We start from the raw sequence: 23,163 nt of genomic DNA on the forward strand, positions 1-23,163 counted from the left end.
TAACATTCCCCTGTCTGTTTTGTACTGGTGCAATTATTCTTCAAAATCCCTACACATTTTCCCCTCATCCCCTTCCCCGCTCATAACCTTCCAAATGATCTCCATATCTATGATTCTGTTCCTGTTGTTTGCTTAGTTTGTGTTTTTTTTTAGATTTCGTTGTTGATAGTTGTGAGTTTGTTGTCATTTTAATGTTCATAGTTTTGATCTTTTTTTTTTTAATTTTTAGACAGAGGGCAAGGGTGGGAGAGAAACATCAATATATGGTTGCCTCTCACTCACCCTGTACTGGGGAACCTGGCCTGCAACCCAGCCATGTGTTCTGACTGGGAGTTGAACCCACAACCCCTTGCTTTGCAGTCTGGTGCTCAGTCCACTGAGTCACACCAGCCAGGACTAATCTTTTCTTAAATAAGATCCTTTAACATTTCATATAACAAGGGCTTGGTTGATGAACTCCTTTAGCTTTACCTTCTCTAAGAAGCACTTTATCTGCCCTTTCATTCTGAATGATAGCTTGCTGGATAGAGTAATCTTGGTTGTAGGTCCTTGCTTTTCATCACTTTGAATACTTCTTGCCAGTCCCTTCTTGCCTTCAAAGTTTCTTTTGAGAAATCAGCTGACAGTGTTATGGAACTCCTTTGTAGGTAACTCTCTGTGTTTCTTTTGCTGCTTTTAAGATTCTATCCTTATCTTTAATCTTGGGTAATTTAATTATGATATGTCTTGGTGTGGTCCTCTTTGGGTCCACCTTCTTGGGGACTCTCTGTGCTTCCTGGACTTGTGTATCCATTCCTTCACCAAATTAGGGAAGTTTTCTTTCACTATTTTTTCAAGAGAGTTTTCAATTTTTTGCTCTTCCCCTCCTCCTTCTAGCATCCCTATGATTCGTATGTTGGCTCTTTTGGAGATGTTCCTGAGTCATCTTAAACTCTGCTTGTTTTATTGAATTCTTGTTTCTTCGTTTTGTTCTTATTAAATGGTTTTTCCCCTCTGTTTCAAATCATTGATTTGAATCCTGGCTTCCTTCCCTTCACTGTTGGTTTTCTGTGGATTTTTCTTTGTTTCACTTAGTGTAGCCTTTATTCCTTCCCTTATGCTTTTGCTGGATTCAGTGAGATCTCTGAGCATTCTGGTCACCAGTGTTTTGAACTCTTGTCTGATAGGTTGGCTGTCTCCATATTTCTTAGTTCTTTACTGGGGTTCTGCTCTGTTCCTTCATTTGGGCCATATTTCTTTATCACCTCAATTTGGCAGCCTCCCTGTGTCTGTGTACTAGTGTCTGACTCCCTGTCTTAATGCTCCTGTTAAGTTGTTTGGGGTGGGACCTTGGTCTTTCTCAAGGGTGGGCAGCCTGCTTCACCTCATTAAATCCTTTTGTGTTAAATCCTTTTGGCCTTGTGTGTAGGGGAAGGATTGAAGAGGGGACAATGCTTCTACTGGCTGACCTCTGGGAGCTTGCTTGGCATTTGCCCTGTTTCCAGTCACTTGCCCCTCTTCCCATATGTGACTGGCGCCCCTCCAGCTGCTGCTCTGGTTGTGGTTCCCACACTGGGTGGGTTTGCATATGTTCCAGGCTCTCCTGAGAAACTGGCAGTTTTTTCTGCCACCTCAACCCCACTGGATCTTACCGCCAGAAGTTGAGGCTTAATTTTCTTGGCACTGCAACCTGGGGCTACACAGTCTGGCCAGGGGCTGGGATCACTTGCTTGCAAGGTGCCCCCCTGATTTTTATCCACCACATTTGAATGTGGGACCCCACGTTCCACCAGCCACCGCCACACTATGTCCTCTCTGCCTTGGCTCTGCCCCTCCTACCTGTCTGGATGAATATAGCTTCTTTAAATCCTTGGTTGTTGGACTTCTGTACAGTTCAGTTTGGGGGCAATTTTGGGTATTTTCATTTTGAAATTAGTTGTGATCCTTCTTACGGTTGTGCAGGGAGGTGAAGTGTGTCTACCTATGCCTCCATCTTGATCAGAAGGCCATAATTGAATGAAATTAAATGGCAAAAAACTTTAGAGTTATTTGTGAGTCAGGTTGCCTACTGAGGTAGCTTTTGTTTTTTATAGGCATGAGAAGATTAAGAAGAAGGATCCCACGTGTATATTTGCCTGTGAAGAAATGACAGGAGAAGTTCGGTTTAGTAGTCATTTACCTCAACCAAATAACCTTTGCAGGTGAGTATATTTCAGTGCAGGGAGTTCACCTCCATTCCTTCAGGGCTCTAAAAGGACAATAGGGTTGTTGTCTGTTTTAAGTAGCATCATCCAGTAGAACTTTCTGTGATGATGGAAATGTCTTTTATCTGCTGACCACATGAGGCTGTTGAGCACTGAAAGGTGAGTAGTCTGACTGAAGCTAAATTTTAAATTTAATTTTAATTAAATTAAGTGTAAATTCAAATAGCCACATGTGACCAGTGGCTCCCATATTGGACAGCACAAGTCTAGTGGAAACAGTAACTGCTGCCATTCAGCTGATTGACTTCAGTGCTGAGAAGGCTCTTGGGTTCCTTGGAGAATGGAATTGGACTTGCCTCTTGGAGTTGCCAGTAACCAACTTACATGTGTGGGTTTTAGGTTGTTTTTTTTTATGGAAGTTTGTCCCCTATCATTTTATGAGTTATTTGAAAGTAAGATACAAAATGGTACAGATAAGTAATGAGAAAGGAAATGGACAGCCTATAAAATACCTTTTTTACAGTACTAAAGAAAAATTGGAACAAGGGTTTTCACCCTATTTTTATGTGTTTTTTTTAGTTTAATAGTAGAACCCATGGAAAACTGGCTACAATTAATGCTGAATTGGGATCCTCAGCAGAGAGGAGGACCTATTGATCTTACTTTGAAGCAGCCAAGATGTTTTGTATTAATGGATCACATTCTGAATTTGAAGGTTAGTTTCTTATGAATCGGGTGTATTTCATAAGATGTGCGTTGAGGTTAACAATTTATTTGGAAACTTAGCATAAATATATTTTGATAATCTTCCTGATGCTTATTTGAAAAAGAAAATTATATTTTTAGAATGGGTGTTTTTATTTTTTATTTTTTAATAGCATTTGTAAAAAAGATTTTATTTATTTATTTGAGAGGAAGGGAGGGAGAAAGAGAGGGAGAGAAACATTGATTGGTTGCCTCTTGCACACCCCCAACTGGGGCTGTGGCCTGCAACTCAGGCATGTGCCCTGACTGGCAATCAAACTGGTGACCTTTTGGGTTGTGGGCCGGCACTCAGTCCACTGAGCCACATCAGCCAGGGATGTTTTTATTTTTTAGTAACTCTTCTGTTTTACTTTTAACTAGTCTCTGTTGATTACTCCTTTTGAAGCATCTTTTGCATTTTCCCCTTCCTCAGATTGGTGCCATTATCACCTCATTCATTTAGGTGTGGATTTTGTCTGGTGAGAAAGGTTTCTACTGCCTTTCATGCCTCTGTAGTTCAGTTCATCTCATCTTCTGAAAATACTTTATTTCCCTCTCCAAGAAACCAACATAGTTCTTCCTTGCCTACCAAGTTAAGTCTAAACTGATCTCTCTGGCTTTTGGGGGTCTTTCTTAATGTAGGTCCATCCCAACCAGTCAAGAGCTTCTCTTACCCTTTACTTCGCTCAGGGCCAGCTTGTGACTGCTTCTTATACCATGAAGTTCGTTATCCATTGTTGTGCTTTACAGCTGCTCTCGTTCTGCCCAGAATGATCTCCGTCTCTGTGTACCCACCTCCTCACCTACACTGGCAGATACTCAACTGACCTTTCTCTTAACCGTCTCTACCAGTTTGTCATTTAATCATACTCACCATATTCTCTCATTGTTTCTTATCTTCCATTGACTCCTCTCCTTATAGATTGTTTGCTTCTTTAATGCTGGGATTGTGTTACTAATTTTATAAACAGTTGCCCACCCTACCACCATGCCATCCTTATCCTGACATTCTGTAAAAAGCAGGGCATGTATCAGGCTCTCAGTAAATCTTCAGTGACATCATTGAGAGGTTCTTTTATACTGTATTCCCAGAAACGACTCACCTGCAAGGTGCAGTTTTTCCTTATTTGCTGGTTGCTTGTAGTAGATAAGGTTTCTAAAATTAAATGAGAAAGTATAATCATAAGGTTTTTATGCTAGTCTTGGAATACTTTTTCTAAAAAAAAGTTTTTTTAAATTATTTTTAGAGAGAGTGTAGGGGAGAGAGAAAGAGGGAAGCGTTGATTGGTTACCTCTCGCCCGCACCTGAACTGGGGACCAGGCCTGCAACCCAGGCACGTGCCCTGATAGGGAATCAAACTGGTGACCTTTCACTTTGCCGGATAACGCTCAACCAAGTGAGCCATGCAGGTCAGGGCTTGGAATACTTATTTAAAATAGGGACTTTAGGCCACATTGATGTCACTTATGACTAACAATTTGGCTTCTTGATTTGGTTTTCTTCTAATGTGCGAAGAAATAATTCATCCTTCAATGTTAGCCAAGCAGAACTTGGTGATACCTTTTAGTTCTCTGTGGCCTCCGGTAAGTTTTGGTTTTTATCTCAGACTTTTTTCAGCCTTGTCATGGTAATTGTAACATTATTTCTGTTGTACTTTGAAGGGGGTCTGTGCTCATCTGCTTGTCATAGTGTGGGAAAGGGTCCTCCTTATGTGTTTTGTGGTCCATAAACTTTAGTGCAGTTTGTAGCACCACTGCCCTGCCTGGGTGGCTTGGTTGGTTGGAGCAGCATCCCGCATACCGAAAAAGGTTGTGGGTTTAATCCCCGATCTGGACACATCCCTGAGTCGCGGGTTCCATCCTTGGTTGGGGCACATTCAGGAGGCAACTGATCCATGTTTTTCTCTCCCTTCCTTTCTCTCTAAAAAGCAATTTTTAAAAACTAGCCTCAGGTGAAGATTGCAAAAAGAAAAAAATTTGTAGCGCCACTATTTATCTATCTGCCAATTTATTCTTTTATTTAAGCTCACATTCAGTAATATCTTCTTTAAAGGATCAGTGTCACTGTGAGGTTGTCCAGGATAAGGTATGATAGGGTACTATTCATAGTGGTTCAGACATGCTTCCTAGACATGGTAATAGGACTGAATTTTGAAGGATAAGGAAGAAATAAGCAGGGGAATGGTCAGGGGGGAAGATTAACAGGCAGGGGACTATCATGGACTGCAAAATAGCTTGATGTTATTGTGCAGCATTCTTCTAAGGTGTTTATTATATTGCTTAATGAGGGAATGATGTCTATTTGATTTTTGCTTAAAAATAAACCAACAAAACAGTTACTCAAATATTCTTTTTCTTTAGAAAATAGTTTAGAGCCCTGGCTGGTGTGGCTCAGTGGATTGAGTGCTGGCCTGTGAATCGAAGGGTCACGAATTTGATTCCCAGTCAAGGTGCATGCCTGGGTTGCAGCCAGGTCCCCGGTTAGGGGCATGCAAGAGGAAACCAATCAGTGTTTCTCACCCTCTCATTCTCTCTCCCTTCCTCTCTTTCTAAAAATAAATAAATCTTTAAAAAATGGTTTATAGAGGCTGATTGCATATTTTCCAACTATTTATTCTGCAAAACTTGAAATTTGTAGAAAAGTTTTACAAAATACTCTGAACTTGCCACTGAAGATAGGGTGAAACAGAAGTATTCAGTTACTCCTTCTTTGCCTCCTGTTATGTCTCTAACTGTATCCTAAGAGTCTCTTCTTGGTTTGATCTTTTTCCATGTTACTTTTTCTTTCTTTCCTTCGGAAATTCCTTCAGTTATGTAACTTGAACTATATACCGAATATGTATAACTCCCAAATTTTCTCCTCAGTTACGATTTTTCTGCAGAGTACTTACAACTGCTGTATCTCTGTACCTAGTGGTGCCACTGGCACCCAAGACTTAATTTTTTAAAAATGGAACACAATTTGCCTCATTAAATCTATTTCTACATGTTTTCCTGTGCCTCTTGCTTTCACTCTCTCCTTATCTTGGTTGGAAACTTTGGCTGTCTGCCTGTTCCTTCTCCTTCAATTTACATACTCAGTTATTTTATCAGATTTATCTTTTGAACATCTGAACAATTCTGAACTTGTCAGGTGAATTTAGAGACTTTTCTGTAGTTTACCCTGGCTGGTGTGGCTCAGTGGTTGAAGTCTTGTCCCTTGCAGTTTTGGGTTCTAGTCTTGGTCAGGGCGTGTACCTAGGCTGCGGGTTCCTTTCCCCGTGAGCGTGCAGGCGTGTCTGATCCCGGGTCTGGGCACACACAGGCACAGGAGGCAGATGATTAGTGCTCCCCTCTCTCTCTCTCTCCAATTGATGTTTCTCTCTCTCCCATCTTCTCTCTCTAAAAAAGCAGTGAAAAATTGTCTTCAGGTGAGGATAAAAAAGAAAAGAAAGTTTCCTACAGTTCTTTTTCACGTATTGAATGAAGTCCAAACCCTTACATTGGTATTCAGAATCTATCTTGGTCTCATTTCATCCTATACTTGGCAGCCATATTTCACATTAGGCCCTAAGGAGGCATTGTTTAAGTACGATTAAACTGGATTATTTATATTCAGTGATTATGCTCATCCTTTCCTAAATCTCTGCCTACCTTGTTTTCTGCCTAAAGGAACCTTTCTTTTTTCAGTTATTTCTTATTCTAATCTTTCTTCCTTTTGAAAGATTAGCTCAAATAGTGCCTCTTTTATAAAGCATACTTTTCATCCTCACCAAGTAATCTCTTTAGAAATCTGCATAATACTTTATTATAGTACTTATTGCATTTTGCCTTGTGCATTTTAGTTCTGTTAACATTTCTTAATATCTTCTGTTTTACTATTATCCTGTTGAGGGCAAGGTTCATATGTTACTCAATTTGCATACCCACTGTCACCACAACACACTTAATACTGTATACCGTAGTAAGCATTCATTAAAATATTTGAGTGAGCAAATGGGTAAATTTAAGTTATATTTCCGTTCCCTTTCTTTCGCTCTCTTCTGCCTCAGCTTTGGTAGTGGGATTCTGTGATCACTTACCCTAGTTTAACATATACCGTGTATAAAAGTCAATGTTCACCTTAGAATTTTTATAATTGTATTGTATGTACACCCATATCAACTTCGAAGATTTCCTTCTCTTCCCCCACCTTTTTTAAACATCAAAATTGTTATGTGTTAAAGGAAAGTTTGTTATGTGTTAAAGGAAAGTCAATGCTTTACCTCTGTACTAAGCATTTTCAGTGGAGATCATTTTAATCATTTGTGTACACAGGTGGGCAAAATTAGGTTTACAGTTGGGAGTTTGCAAAATTTATTTTACTATTTACTAGTTATTGTATTATTTTTTAAAATGTATTTTATTGATGAGGCTATTACAGTTGTCCCATTTGTTTTCTCCCCTCTATTCCCCTCCACCCTGCACCCCTACCCCCACCAGCATTTCCCACCCTTTAGTTTGTGTCCATGAGTCATACATGTAAGTTCTTTGGCTTCTCTATTTCCTATACTGTTTTTAACCTTCCCCTTTCTACTTTGTCCCTACTATTTATGCTTCTATTTCCTGTACTTTTTCCTCCATTTTCTCCTCTCCCTACTGATAACCCTCCACGTGATCTCCATTACTGTGATTCTGTTCCTGTTCTAGTTGTTTGCTTAGTCTGATTTTGTTTTTGTTTTTTACTTTAGGTTCAGCTGTTGATAGTTGTGAATTTGTTATCATTTTACTGTACATACTTTTGATCATCTTCTTTTTCTTACATAAGTTCCTTTAACATTTCGTAGAATAAGGGCGTGGTGATGTGATGATGAACTCCTCTAACTTGACCTTATCTGGGAAGCACTGTATCTGTCCTTCCATTCTAAATAATACTTTTACTGGATAGAGTAATCTTGGATGGAGGTCCTTGCCTTTCATGACTTTGAATACTTTTTTCCAGCCCCTTCTTGCCTTCAAAGTTTCTTTTGAGAAGTCAGCTGGCAGTCTTATGGGAACTCCTTTGTAGGTAACTGTCTCCTTTTCTCTTGCTGCTTCTAAGATACTCTCCTTATCTTTATTCTTGGGTAATAAAGATACAGTTAGTTATTATTTTCTTTGGTGTGTGCTTCCTTAGGTCCACCTTCTTGGGGACTCTCTGGGCTTCCTGGACTTCCTCAGTTTACTTCCTTTGCCAGATTGGGGAAATACTCCTTCATTATTTGTTCAAATGAGTCCTCAATTTCTTGCTCTTCCTCTTCTCTTTCTGGCACCCCTCTGATTCGGATGTTGGAACACTTAAAGTTGTCCCAGAGGTTCCTAAGCCTCTCCTCGTATTTTTGAAATCTTGTTTCTTCCTTCTGTTCCGTTCCAGTTAAATATTTCTTTCTTCTGTTCCAAATCATTGGTTTGAGTCACAGTTTCCTTACCTTCATTGTTGGTTCCTTGTAAATTTTACTTTATTTCGCTTTGTATAACCCTTACTTTTTCCTTTATTATGCATCCAGAGGTTTTGAGGCTTTATTTCTCCAGGCTGGAACCCTGGGTTGTGCGGTCTGTCTCACTCCCCAGTTGTTCCTACCTGTTTATCTGCCTGCCAATGTGGGACTGCCTGGTTCTCCAGCTGCTGCCTTGTAGTGCATCCTCTCTACCTCGCCTGCTCCTCTCCGCCCCTTTTACTAGTCTGGATGAAAGTTTCTTTTTTAATTCCTTGGTTGTCAGACTTCTATACAGTTCTATTTTCTGGCATTTGTGGTAACTTTTTGTTTTTTTAATTTGTTGTACTTCTTTTGGTTGTGCTAGGTGGCAAAGTGTGTCTACCTACACCTCCATCTTGGCTGGAAGTCTGATTATTTTTTATTATTATTATTATTATTATTAACCTACTTTGCCCATCCCTGTCCTCTGTCAATGTGAGGCACTGGAGAAACATAGCTATTCATTTTGTATAACTTAACTAAGCTATAGTGGAGGGGAGGAGGATTTAAAATCATGTTGTTCAGAAGACTGACCATTAAGTCAGTGGCCGCCTGTGGTTACCTGTGTAGACCCCCACCCAGCCCTGTTTCACACTAAAGTTGGCCTGTATTAGACTACCCCTGCTGTCAGTGGGTCTTTAGGTAAAACTAATGCAACTATTTATTGTCTTAACTAACTGGGCCCTTAGGCAGGTCATTGCTCTAGAATTTGGTTTTCTTATCTGAAAAATGAGATAAGAAATTTTTCTTCCTGTTTAAAGAGAGGCCTAGGTCTTCTATCCTGATTATTTCTTGAAACAATGTAAGGTAGTTAGACAGATAGGAGTTCAGATCTAGGCTCTACCTTTATCAGCTATGTGATCCCTCAGAGCTCTGAATTTTTTCTGCTGAAATGGAGATTAGAAGATCTAATTACAGGGTGTTGTGTTAAATATAACTAAACTAAATAAGGGGATGTTACATTATACTTTATAAAAATATATTTTATTGATTATGCCATTACAGTTGTCCCATTTCTCCCCTTTCATTCCCCTCCAACCTGCATGCCCCCTCCCACCCATATTCTTCACCTTTAGTTCATGTCCATATGTCATAAGTTCTTTAGCTTCTACATTTCGCACACTACTCTTGCCCTCCCCCTGTCTATTTTTCCCCACCATCTATGCTACTTATTCTCTGTACCTTCTCCCCCCCTCTCCTCCGCCCACTCACCTACCGCTAACTTTCCCTGTGATCTCCATTTCTGTGGCTCCACTCTTGTTTTAGGTGTCCACTTAGTTTGCTTTTGTTTTAGGTGTGGTTGTTAATGACTGTGAGTTTGCTGTCCTTTCACTGATCATATTTTTATCTTCTTTTTCTTAGATAAGTCCCTTTAATATTTCATATAATAAGGGTGTGGTGATGTGATGATGAACTCCTTGAACTTGACCTTATCTGAGAAACACTTTATCTGCCCTTCCATTCTAAATGAAAGCTTTGCTGGATAGAGCAATCTTGGATGTAGGTCCTTGCCTTTCATGACTTGGAATACTTCTTTCTAGCCCCTTCTTGCCTGTAAGGTCTCTTTTGAAAAATCAGCTGACAGTCTGATGAGGAAGTCCTTTGTAGGTGACCGTCCCCTTATCTCTTACTGCTTCTAGAATTCTCTTCTTTATTTTAATCTTGGCTAATGTAATTATGATGTGCCTTGGTGTGTTCCTCCTTGGGTCCACCTTTTTGGGGACTCTTTGAACTTCCTGGACTTCCTGGAAGTCTCTTTCCTTTGCCAGATTGGGGAAGTTCTCCTATATTATTTGTTCAAATAAGTTTTCCACTTGTTGCTCTTCCTCTTTCCCTTCTGGTACCCCTATAATTCGGATGTTGGAATGTTTAAAGATGTCCTGGGGGTTACTAAGCCTCTCCTAATTTTTTTGAATTTTTGTTTCTTCATTCTTTTCTGTTTGGGTGTTTCTTCCTTGTGGTCCGCTCCATTGATTTGAGTCCCAGTTTTCTTTCCATCACTATTGGTTCCCTGTGCATTTTCCTTTATTTCACTTAGCGTAGCCTTCATTTTTTCATCTAATTTGTGACCAAATTCAGCCAATTCTGTGAGCATCCTGATCGCCAGTGTTTCGAACTATGCATCTGATAGGTTGGCTATCTCTTGGTTGCTTAGTTGTATTATTTCTGGAGGTTTGATCTGTTCTTCTGTTTGGGCCATTTTTTCTTTTTTTTTGTCTTTTTGTGCCTGTTACGTATGAGGGGTAGAGCCTTATGTGTTCACCAGTGCGGGGCAACCCAGTCACTGGGTTGTGACACTGTATGTGGGAGCAGGGTTTGAGAGGGACCAATGGAGCTTGCTCCACTCTGTCAGATCTCAGTCTCCTCCGCCACTTCCCCCAAGCAAAGTGGGTTCTTTTGGGCCCACTGGGTGGGTGAGCCTGTTACGTTCTAGGACCCTGTGGGTTTCTTCAGTGAACTCTCCTGTGAGGCTGGGAGTCTCTCCTGTGAGTTTCTCCTGTGAGTCTCTCCCAGCACCTTTTCAATCAATGCTTTTAGGCTGTATTTCCCATCGCTGGGGCCCTTGGTTGTGCGGTCTGTCTTGCTGCCCATTTTTGTGAGTGTATCTGCATTAGAATGTGTGACCATGGTCAGCTCCCTGTCGCCTGTGCTCCTGGGTCTGGCAGCCACAGCCTTTTCCTGCCTCGATCCCTCTCCTGCGACTGCTGACTCCGCTCCTCTTACCTGTCTGGTTGACTGGTTGTTAGACTTTTGTACAGTTCAGTTTTCTGTTTGTTCTGGTTGTGTTTTTGTTTCGGAATCTTTGTTGTTCTTAATTTTGGTTGTGCGAGGAGGCACAGTATCTCCACATACACTTCCATCTTGACCAGAAGTTTGTTTTGTTTTTTAATTGGGGTTTTTGTGCATCCCTAGAACTTTGAAATTTTATTTCTTGGAACTAACATCTGTTGTAGTAGAAAAGTAAAACTCTTGCATTTCCAGATGTCATTTTATAATTATAAAAGGGGATTTCACTTTGGAAAATGATTTGAACCTTGTTTAGTACAGAAATAATGCCTTTTGCTCATAATCCATTTAATATCTAGCACTGAATCTTTTTATGTAGCAGATGGTTAATATCATGTCTATTTTTTCTTGTTTATACAGATAGTACACATCCTAAATATGACTTCTGCAAAGATAATTTCTTTTCTTTTACCACCTGATGAAAGTCTTCATTCACTGCAGTCTCGTATTGAGCGTGAAACTGGAATAAACACGGCTTCTCAAGAGCTTCTTTCAGAGACGGGAATTTCTCTCGATCCTCGGAAACCAGCCTCTCAATGTGTACTAGATGGAGTAGTAAGAAAATTCTAATATACTTAGAAGAATATAAGAAATCTGTTTGCACAGAGGGGTTGCGTATCCTGCATTTTTGAATTATAGTTGGAATTCCTTGGGGGGTGATACACATTTTAAAATTCTTTCATTTTTATCCTACTCATTTCTCTTAACTGCTTTACCAGGTGAACAAAATAGAAGTGAAATGTTTGTTATTTTAAACTTGGTACGACTGTTTGATGCTAGTTCTCTCCTTCTTCTTTCCCCTCCTTTTTTGTAGTTGAAGCCTAAAATCTTGAAATTAGATCAGCAGTCTCATAGGCTTTACCAGAGGATAGATGGATGGTAAAATATGACTGTGGTCATGACTCATTTTTTCATTTTATTTGACTTTATTGAGTCATATTTTATATGTTATATAATTTACCCATTTTAAGTGTATAATTCAGGGGTCTTTTTGTTTTAGTAAATGTACTTAATTGTGTGTCCATCACCATAAATCAATTTTAAAACATTTCCATCTCAGTAAGGTGGTTCATGTCCATTAACTATTAATCTCCATTCTGCCCACCCTAGGCAGTCACTGATTTACTTCTGTATCTGTAGATTTGCCTTTTCTGAACATTTCCTATAAATGGCCCATATAGCGTGTAGTCTGCTGTGTCAGACCCTTTGCACGTAGGATTGTGTTTCTGAGGTTCATCCTTGTCATACCGTGTATCTGTACTTCATTCCTTTGCATTACTGAGTGTGTTCCCGTTGTGTGCATATACATTGTTATGACTTTTTTGCTTTTGTCCTCTTGCATCTGGTGATTTTTCTTCACTTTAGCCCATATCAAAGTTACTTATTTTTTTCTAAACAAAAGCTTAGACCTTAAATTTGTAAGATGTAGGCTAATGAACACTGACTTTGTTCATTTGCATTTCAGAGAATGAAATTTGGTACTTACGTCCTTGGGAAATCTAGAATTTTCAAGGATGTTTTTAAAAATTGTTTCTTTCTTTTTTAGAGAGGCTGTGATAGCTATATGGTTTATCTGTTTGATAAAAGTAAGACTGTGTATGAAGGACCATTTGCTTCCAGAAGTTTATCTGATTGTGTAAATTATATTGGTAAGTCTACTCCATTACTGACCAAGATTTAACCTGAAGTAATATAATTTGATTTAACATGATTAGTAGAAATGTTATTTGGTGGTTTTTTCCCCCAATATCTCATACCTCCGCTATTTATGGTGAAATAATGGAATTCTATAGTTTGAAAGGTGAAAAGGTGAGTTTTAAATTATCACCAGGTCCCTCATTTGGGAAAAAACAACTTTCTTGAGGATAGGTCTCTCACAGATGGGAGAATGAATCTCCGGTATTCATTAAGCCTCCTTTTTAGTTTCTCCTTCATTATTTAAGCATGTTCAAAAGTTTCATTTGATCCTGTGAATACTGCTTCATGTTTGAATGTTTTCATTAACCTTTCAGAATTATTCTTCCCTTTTGAAGAAGGTAGTGGTCAGTTTCTGTCTACCTCAAACTAAAATCAGGCATAAAATTATAAAATCAAGAACAAAATTATGCATAAAGGCTAAAATTATTTCATCTTTTCTCTGTTTCTTTAGTTAGTTACCTTTTCGTTAGTTTTTTTTAGGACAGATTTACAGGGAAAAAATGAGCAATAGTAATACAGAGTTCTCATGTTATTCCCCCTCCCATATACATAGTTTTCCCCGTTTTTAACATATTAGTATAGTACATTTTGTTACCATACATAAATCGCTACTTATTATTAACTGCAGTCTGTCCTTCATTCAGATTTCCTTAGTTTTCCCTGGTGGTGTTTCTTGGTTCCAGGATCTCATCCTAGATGCCACATTGCATTCAGTTGTTGTGTCTCCTTGGGCTTCTGTTGACTGTGACAGTTTCTCAGACTTTGCTTCTTTTTGATGACTTGGACCATTTTGAGGAGTACTGGTCAAGTATTTTGTAGGATATCCCACTTTTGCAATTTATCTGATTTTCCCCCTCATGATTAGACTAGGATTATGGGTTTTTGAAAGATCATGGAAGTGCCATTTTCGTTACGTTATACAAAGGGTGCGCACTATCAGCATGGTGCGTGACTGCTGGTGTGGACCGTGACTGCTTGGCTGAAGCAGGTTGTCAGGTTTCTCCCCCACGCAGTCAGTCTCCCTGCCCTTCCCCGTCAATGTCTTTGCGAGGAAGTCACTGTGCCAAAGCCACAATGAAGGAGTGGGAAGTGATGCTCCCCTATCTTTAAGATATTCCTTTGAACATCTACATAATTTATTTGGAATTTTTGTGCACATGAGATTTGTCTCTTGTCTTTCACATATTATATCAGTATAGATTCATGGATTTTATTTTATATTTTGGATTATAATCCAATACTAGTTTATTTATTTTGTTCAAACTGTTGCAGCTTTGGCCATTAGAAGATTTTTTAGTTGGCTTCCTGTGCCTCTTACTTGCCTCATCAGTGTGGGTTTTCTTTTTTTAGCACTTTCTTACTTCATATCACTGCAGTGTACTCCAGGCCCATCTCGTGTATTTCCTGCCCAGTCCTAAAATCAGCCCTTTTTCTAAGAAGCCCTGGTTCCTTTATTGGAGAACAGTATTAGGAACCAAGATCTGGACAGTAGGTGTGCTTCTTGTGACTGTGATATCATTTCTTAGGTCCATTCAGACTTCATTTTTTCAGAGTATGTGTGTGTATTTTGGTAAGGCTTCCCTCCCAGACTCTTTTTAAAAAGTGGTTTCTGTTTTTTGTTTTGGCTGTTGTAGGAAGCTTTAGGAGTAAGTGTGGATATATAAAAAGGAAGATTAATTGATGCTATTAATAATTATTAGGGTAGGCAAAGATTTTTCTAGATATGTAACTATAATTTTGAAGTCTGCTTCAGATAATTTGTTTTCTCATTATGAACCCTACTTTTCCAACCTTACACTGAAGGTTTGCATTGGAAAAGAATAACAATATAATTGCCTTCTTAAAGTACAGATGACTCTCTTTCATTCTTGGAGAAAATCCACATAATTTTATAACATTAAAATGGGATTTCATTGCACTTAACATACGTACCTGTCATGATTTTAGACAGTAGCATTCTCTTTACCAAAGAAGGAGCAAGAGAATCATAAATAGATTCTATAAAATAGATTCTATCTATTCTATAAATAGATAATTTTGTAAGTTTGACACTGAAGAAAGCATATCTTATTAAAAGGCTGTTTACCTCCTATGCTTTCCTGAAGCTTGGTTGGTAGTCCAGGAGATAAAATTTATTATTCTGAATCAGGAAAGACCATAGTAGACTGTGGAAGAGATGGGACTTGATTTAAAAACGGAAAGAAATAAAGAATTTATATTAGATAAAAAACAGTGTTCCACATTGGAGGAAAGCAAGAAAAAAAAAAGGACAGAGACAGGAATAATCTCAGCTTTGTGATTATGTGGTGATTATGTCTTACTCATTTTTATTTCCGCTTGTATCTGGAACAGAGTTTATGTATTGCAGGGACTCAGTAAATGTATATTAAACTGAATAAAACTGTAACAAGTGGTTCTTTCTAGCATCTGTGGGAATGGTATTTGTAAGGACTGGAAATCACAAGAGTGATTATTGAGCTCTAAAATCTTAAAAATAACTCCTGTCTTTTGTCCATCTTCCTACATATAGTACGGGACAGCAAAATACAGCTTCCAGTTATACAGCTGCGTAAAGTATGGGCCGAAGCGGTGCACTATGTGTCTGGGCTGAAAGAAGACTACAGCAGACTCTTTCAGGGGCAAAGAGCAGCCATGTAAGCCTATTCTGTTGTTTGTAGGGGCAGTGTCATGCACATTAATGTTCAGGAATTAATTTTGCCAATTTCCAATAATCAGTGTTCCATGCAATACTAAAATATCAGAACAATTTGAAATATAATATTCAGTCTGACTTGTCGAATTCTTACTAATGGTCTGAAACTATCAGACCATTCCATCAATTCCAATGGCTTGAGAGTAGTTCCTGAGCAGAGGGTCCTATTATAAAGGAAATTGTTACCACAGGCAGAAAGTCTTTAGGGACCAGATTCTAGAGATCAGCCCTTTCTCATAGATTGATAATAGAAACTTAGGCTTTGGGCTTATGTCAATTTAAGTTTTTTAATTTTTGTCCAATGTTTATGAAATGCCGATTTTTTGTTTGTTTATGGTTTAGGTTAAGTCTTCTGAGATATAATACTAACTTGACAAAAATGAAGAATGCTCTGATCTCAGCATCTCAGCAGCTGAAGGCTAAACTGGAGTTTTTTCACAAAAGCATTCAGCTTGACTTGGAAAGATACAGTGAGCAGATGACTTACGGGATATGTAAGTCTCTGGGTTATGTGTTTGAAAGAAGTGTCTGGTCTTTTGGGGCCACCTGCTCTTTTCCCTGCTTGCCTCACAGCCTGTTGTTTTTCTTACGTTCAACATGAGAACAAGAGACAGGGCACCTCAAATCTTCGTAAACCATGTTTGCTTTAAATGTTAGCCTTTTTTTTAACCTTTACTTGAGCAACTTTACAGGGTCTTCACCCCTGCCCACAATTGCACTGAAGCTGTTTAGCTCCAGAAAATTATAAAAGTGATTTAAGAATTTGAGATTTTCTTTCTTCTTTTTTAAACTTATTTTTAGAGAAAGGGGACAGGAGGGAGGGAAAGAGGGAGAGAAACATTGATGTGCAGACAAAGTTGATTGATTGCCTCTCGTGTGCCTCCAAGGGGGGATCTGGTCCGTAGCCCAGGCATATGCCCTAACTGGGACTCAAACTAATGACCTTTTGGTTTGCAGGCCCTCACTCAATCCACTAGCCAGGACAGAACCCTACCAGCCAGGACAGAATATATGATTTTCAAGCTATTATGAAAAATAGATATAAAATCCATATTGGGATGACTTCTTAGCCAGGGAAATCCCAAACTAACTACTTATCTTTCTGTAAATAATAACACAAATAATCCTGGTTTTTTTTCCAAACCACCTACTGTGTAGTCCCACTTACTTGTTGTACACAGTCTCCAGTTTTTCAGTATTTCACTTCAGGCTGTCTTCCTTCAGATATACTAAGGAAATGTAAAAAGCAGACCTAAAATCAAATAAACTGAAGAGGTCACCACCAATATTTGATTTTTTTTTCATTGAAATAAATCCTGTTTGTACGCTTGTCTTGAACAAGGTACATGTATCTTAGAATAAATGATCAGCAGTGTCCAGTCGTGTGAGTAAGTTTACCTCTTAGAGCTGGTTGCGGTTAGTGTATTATGTCCAGTTGTGTATTATGGGCATTCTGGTGAATGCAAAAACATTTCAGCAAATTAATCTTTGACTTGTCAGTTGTGTATATTATATGGCCATTTAAAAAGACTAAGGTTAGATCACTTGGACTTTCAGTGGCAGTGATGTTTTAAGTTGGGGAAGAAAGGAAGGTGTTTGTAGGTGGTCTCCCTTCTGAAGAAAGGGTATGTGTCTTTATAGCAGATGATTAACCAAGATCCCACGGGGTGGAGAGGAGGAAGAGGGGGGTTTCTTTTTATATCCTTTTATACTGTTTGATTTTTAAAGAATACCATTTTCATGTGTCACTTTAATAATTTTCTTTCTTTTTTTTTAAAGAGAAAACCATCCATGTTAGTGTCCTAGGGCTGCCAGAACAATTTACCATAAACCTGGGGGTTTAATACAACAGAAATTTATCATTTCACAGTTCCAGAGGCTACAAGTCTAATATCGAGGTGTTGGCAAGGCCATGATTCCTCTGAACCCGTGGAGAGGAATCCTTCCTTGCTTCCCCTGGCTTCTTAGTGGTTTATCAGCAGTCCTTGGCGTTTCCTGGCTTGCAGCCTTAGCACTTTCCTTTCTGTCTCTGTTGTTGAATGGAGCTCTGCCTTCATATGTCTGTGTCCCTGTGTCTCTTCTAAGGACACTAGTCCTACTGGATTAAGGGTCCACCTACTCCAGATCGACCTCATTGTAACATAGCCAACTAGCTGCACTGATCCTGTTTCCAAATAAGGGCACATTCTGATGTACTTACTGAGTTAGGACGTCAACATAACTTTTGGGAAGAACAATTCAACCTGTAACACCATTTTTTGATGTCGGTATGGCAAGGAGGTGGGTAGGTCCATAATTAAAATTATGACGGTTTCTGAGATAACTAATAAGGATTTTTTTTTCAGCCTCGGAAAAAATGTTAAAAGCATGGAAGGAAATGGAAGAAAAGGCTATCCACTATGCTGAGGTAAAGTCACTAAGTTCATTCCGTGCGTTTGTTTATTCCTGAAGTCTCCCTTAGAAATTTTCTTTGGTTTTGGTATGTAGAATATTTTTCATGTCATTTCAGTATCAGACAAATATCTAGTAGATGTTTTGTGTATCTGGAGAGAAGTACCATAGTGGATAAAAAATAAGGGTATTGGGCAAATGAGAGTAAACTGAAACCTGAGTGAGCTTCATTTTCTTATTATATTACGAGGACTCTACCTTTTTATAGTAGGTATGCAGATTAAATGGGGATAAATAATAAATGGTAATTATCATTGTTATTTTTATGACTGGTTTAGATAGGATGGCCCCATATCTCGATTTACCTAGGAAGTGTGTTTGTACCTGTCTTGCTATAATTATCAACAGTACTTTCCTTCAGTCTCAAAATTATGCAGGTTTGACCAAAAATACATGGTTGTGCCAGGTAGAGATTATTCTCTGTGACAGATTCCTTCCATACCTCTGTCCATATTCCCACTAAATTGTTCCTGTCCTTGGTGTCAGAACTTACCCTGAGGACACAGGTGGGGCAGTTGGTATCCTGGGGTGGGAAATCCAGTGTGTATCTTTCTGCATCCTTATTTCGAGGCAGTCAGGAACAAGAGGCAGTGAAAAATCACAGAACTGAGATGCAGTGGGGTTTTGGCCATTTTTTCTTCTGTCTTGTTAGTGACACATATCTTTTTTGCTTCTCAGGAGGAAAGAGCAAATTCTAGTAGTTTTATCATGAAAGAAAAGTGAGAAGCATAGGAATAAGTATGTTCTCATGTGAAAGATTATAGAATCTGAAAGATGAAAAAGGCTTGAACAAAGTCATTGTTTTATATTAAGTCATTTCGTTCTCCTGTAGCAGCAAGTCATTTTTTTGTCTGGGTTCTTCCCTGTATTGTGTGGTGGTGAGCCTGTCGTTTCTGTCGTGTTTCATCATTTTGTAGATCGGTGTCATTGGATACCTGGAGGACCAGATCATGTGCCTGCACACAGAAATCATGGAGCTTCAGAAAAGCCCTTATGGAAGACGTCAGGGAGACCTGATGGAAACTCTGTAAGGGCATACTCATGTCGTTGGTATTGGTCTTTATCATTTTTTGTAGCAGATTGTTCTTTCTGTGTACATCTGGCACACCAAGCCTATATGTAGTTAGTTATGGTCTATAGTTCTCCTTTTCTCAAATATTTAAAAAGGAAGTATTTTCTGAGTCATCAGAAATCTTAGAAATAACTCTTTGAGTTGACCTTTGCTGTTTTAATTAAAGAATTTTTTCATGCATGTGTTAAGAATGTTTTTCCTGGCTGGCATAGCTCAGTGGATTGAGCACAGGCTTGTGAACCACACAGTCGCAGTTCGATTCCCAGTCAGGGCACATGCCTGGGTTGCAGGCCAGTTCCCAGCAGGGGACTCATGAGAGGCAACCATACATTGATATTTCTCTCCTTCTCTCCTTCCCTTCCTCTCTAAAGATAAATAAATAAAATCTTTAAAAAAGAATATTTTAAGTATTCTAAGTTATAAACTATTTTCCTACTTCTGGCCAAAAGTATTGTCTGTTAAATGCCCTAAATGAGTAAATGAGGTTAACTTCCTAAATGTTTGGATTAGAAATTTCAGACTTTTTAAATACAATCATAGGTCATAATTTTTGTCTCTGTAAGTGTTTCTGGTGAAAGCATCAGGTGAGATTTGTGGTAGACCACAGCAGATAAGAAGTATATTAAAATTTGCATTTTAAGTTCTTGCTTATTACTCAGTGAAATTCTCTGTTAAATATTTGTTGGCAATATGTACTTGCTTTAAAATTGGATCATTACTTTCTTCAAATAATATTGTTCAAGTTGTGGTTTATTGGAGTCATTAAATTGTCTTCACATAGAAACACGTTTTCTCTTTTGTCCAGGGAACAGAGTGCCATTGATCTATATAAGCAGTTAAAGCACAGACCTTCAGGTAAGACACTTTCATCACAGCACTCAAAGGCATTTTAGGAAACCATCTTTAGCCTCACAAATCCTGGGGATTGGATTTTTTTATTTGCTTAATCTTTATTGTATTTTTTTCCCATTACTATTTAGTCCTCTTATACTCCTGTCTGCCCCTAGGGATTAAATTTTAAATTAAGTTGCAGGAGAAATTCCAGTTTTGATATTTCCATTGAGGTGTTTATGGTCTGACAGCTTTTAGTTTGTGAGAATGTTAAGAGATTAGGAAGGCAAAGTTGTAAGAAAATTGAGATGGAAAATATTTTAAAGAGAAATGAAAGGAAGGAATGAAACAGAAAAAAAAGGAGAGTTCCTTTGAGTTCAAAGAAGGGGAAGGGGAAGCAAGAAAATGTGTGGAAAGGTAGAAAAAAATAACTGCTGCTTAAGATTAGAGAGGTTGGAAGGAAGGAAGTTGATGCTACAGGTTCAGGTTTAGAATGGTCAAAGGGAAGGCCCATGTGCTAGCCAAAGCAGTTTACCTTGAAAATGGCGCCTTCGTCTGCACCTGGTCACTGACTGCTTATGTCATTGGCAAAACAATTCCTTTTGAACATCTGGTGAATACGGAGCATGGTCAGCCACAAAGAGCACTGGATTGAGAATTGAAAGGCTTAAATTCCAGACTGGGAATTTTACTGTCCAAGTGACTTTGGGCAAATTACCTAATCTCTTTCCATCTCCTTTCTATTTTCTGCAAAGTGGGGTTGAAATCTAGCTTTCTTAACTCAGGGAGTGCATGTGGCCTTGTATTTAGAGGATGTTTATGAAAATGCTTTATGAACTATAAAGTGCTGTGTACCTGCAAGATATTATCCTTCAGTTAAAAACTGATTTGTTTTGAAGGGATTATATTTAAAAAAATAAAAGGGGAAGTCTGTGCCCTAATTTGCTATGTATTTAAATTGCACAAAAACAAAACCCACAGCAATTTATGCTTTGAAATTTACAAACATATACAAATATATATGTGAAGTTGTATTTAACAAATAACATGATCTCTTCTACATAGTTTATTTTTTTTGTAGAGGAGTTTGTTCAGTTTATTTCTACAAACATTTATGAGGTACATACAAACTAGGCACCTCTCCCTCTGACTAGGGTGAGGCATGGTTAGAGGAGATGTCCTGTAGGAGATGAAATATGAGGTGAGCCTTAAAGGCCTTAAAGGACCAATCATAGTAGCTAGGTGAAAGGAGGTCAGCTCTTGGTATACAGGTGTAACAAACGAGGACACGCATGTGTAGCATGTAGTGTGTTTGAGGAAATGCACTGTTCCTGGATTGTACTTTCGGGAAGAGAAAGAGATGGCTGGATCGTAAAGGATCTGGTGTGTCGTGGTAGTGAGTTTGGATTTCATCATGATGGCAGAGAGAAACCCTAAAAAGTTTTAAGCAAGGGAATAGCTTGATCAGATCAGCATTTTAGAAATACTTCTCTGGTAGCATGTTGATAGTGGATTAAACTGTGGTTAAATTAGGCTAGAGACAGGAGCATTGGTTATAAGGTGATGAAATAATCATAGCTCAGTATAGAATCAGCCATGAGCTAAGGGAGAAAGGCTAAACTGTGACTGTGGGGCAAAGAGGAGGGTCAGGGCAAGAGAGATATTTAGGCGGTAGAACTGATAGTGGGGGGTGATGGCTTGAACATGGGTGCTGGATATAGAGTTGCCCCCTAAGGTTCTGGATAGGGCAGCTGGGTGCGTGGAAGGGACACATAACAGGAAGTGAAGGAATGGTGACACTCCTGATGGGAAAAGATGAGTTCATTTTCATGCATGTTGATATTAAGGTGTCAGTGAAACATTTAAGTAGTGCTGTCTAATAAACAGTATCAGATATATATGTATGTATGTACAAGAAAGCCTCAATGTCATCAGTAGGTTCTGTGACTTTATGCAAATGACATGTAAGAAACCTATTTTACCATAGGCTGCTTGATTGAAATGAAAGTTAATTTCCTATGGCATCTTAATCAACTTTATAATGAAATGATGTTGAATGAAACTACATTATTTGAGGACCTGCACACACACATATATATATACACATATATACATATGCATGTGGATTTAGTAGAGAAGTCTGAGCTAGATATTTAGTTATTTTGAGAGTAATTAGCCATAGAAATATAGTCATCATCCTGAAAAAGTAGGTTGAATAAGAAAGACAAGAATGGGTGGAATACCAACATTCAAGAAATGGATAGAAGCAGAAAGCCTTCAAAGAAGATTGAGAAATGCCAGACTATGTAGAGGGAATGGATGATATTATAGGAATAAGACAGAGTTTCAAAAAGAAAGTAATCAGTATGATGAAATGCTACAAAAGTGTAGCTAATAAAAATGATAATGAAAATATTCATTGGTCTAAGTGTTGTATTCGAAACTGCGAGAACAAATGTCGGAGACTTTCAGGGTTTCAAAGGTGTTACTTTATTGGCCAAGTTTAACCTGCGCAGGGGTGAACTCTCAAAGTGTCCAACGACACGGTGTCCATGAGGGCTGCAAACGGGAGTCGCGCCAAATGCTTACAGCTTAGGGTTTTATGGAGGCGCGCAAGCAAGCTGGATACAGAAGCAAATGTGGCGGTTAGCGATTGGCTCAGGGGTACAACGGGGCTTCACATTATTGGTGAGTTTACCTCGTGCACTGGCTCGTGCTCTCTTACTTGATTGGTTAGTTGAGCTCGGGCACAGGGGTAAAATTTCCTTTCCTAGTAACTGTTCAGATGGCTATCTGCCTGACTGACCGTTGCTCTGGCACACCCTGTTCTTCGGGTGTGTCCCGGAGCCTCTTTGCATTAGTTAGTGAAACAACTTTTACTTCCTTATAGCTACGCTCTGGCTAGTTCCCCCTTGCCCTCAACATAAGCAGTTTGGACATCATTGTGATTTTGGCGAAATATATGTCATCTTGGCCATTGGTAACAGAAGCCAGATTGTAGTGAGCTCAGGAGGAAATGGGACAGGAGGAAATGGAGAAGTCAGTTCCCAGGCCAACAGTTAACAAAGTATGGCTCATAATCTCTGAAACTTTTTCTTGGAGTCAGTGATGTCAATACTGTTTTCATAATACTGCAGTGTTTTTTGCCTTTTTCACTATGTTGACATTTTCACTGATGCTGCAAAGCATTTGATGGGTAAATGGCTTGCA

The 23,163-nt window shown here is 38.9% G+C and overlaps 1 protein-coding gene across 2 annotated transcripts in view; it reads left to right on the forward strand.

Annotated features, from left to right (window-relative positions):
- The window catches only part of CHUK (component of inhibitor of nuclear factor kappa B kinase complex), a 55,932-nt gene that overhangs the window by 12,123 nt on the left and 20,646 nt on the right, over positions 1 to 23,163 (forward strand). For both annotated transcript variants that reach the window (XM_037064173.1, XM_037064174.1), the window contains exons 8-16: positions 2,073 to 2,180; positions 2,763 to 2,898; positions 11,549 to 11,743; positions 12,735 to 12,837; positions 15,417 to 15,540; positions 15,942 to 16,093; positions 17,945 to 18,006; positions 18,968 to 19,077; positions 19,928 to 19,977. In XM_037064173.1, the coding sequence (XP_036920068.1) occupies positions 2,073 to 2,180; positions 2,763 to 2,898; positions 11,549 to 11,743; positions 12,735 to 12,837; positions 15,417 to 15,540; positions 15,942 to 16,093; positions 17,945 to 18,006; positions 18,968 to 19,077; positions 19,928 to 19,977 (1,040 nt within the window). The remainder of the gene's footprint in view (positions 1 to 2,072; positions 2,181 to 2,762; positions 2,899 to 11,548; positions 11,744 to 12,734; positions 12,838 to 15,416; positions 15,541 to 15,941; positions 16,094 to 17,944; positions 18,007 to 18,967; positions 19,078 to 19,927; positions 19,978 to 23,163) is intronic.

This window comes from Sturnira hondurensis, unplaced genomic scaffold, assembly GCF_014824575.4.
Source record: "Sturnira hondurensis isolate 20B ecotype Veracruz unplaced genomic scaffold, ASM1482457v3 Scaffold0014854, whole genome shotgun sequence".
In the NCBI taxonomy this organism is placed as follows: domain Eukaryota; kingdom Metazoa; phylum Chordata; class Mammalia; order Chiroptera; family Phyllostomidae; genus Sturnira; species Sturnira hondurensis.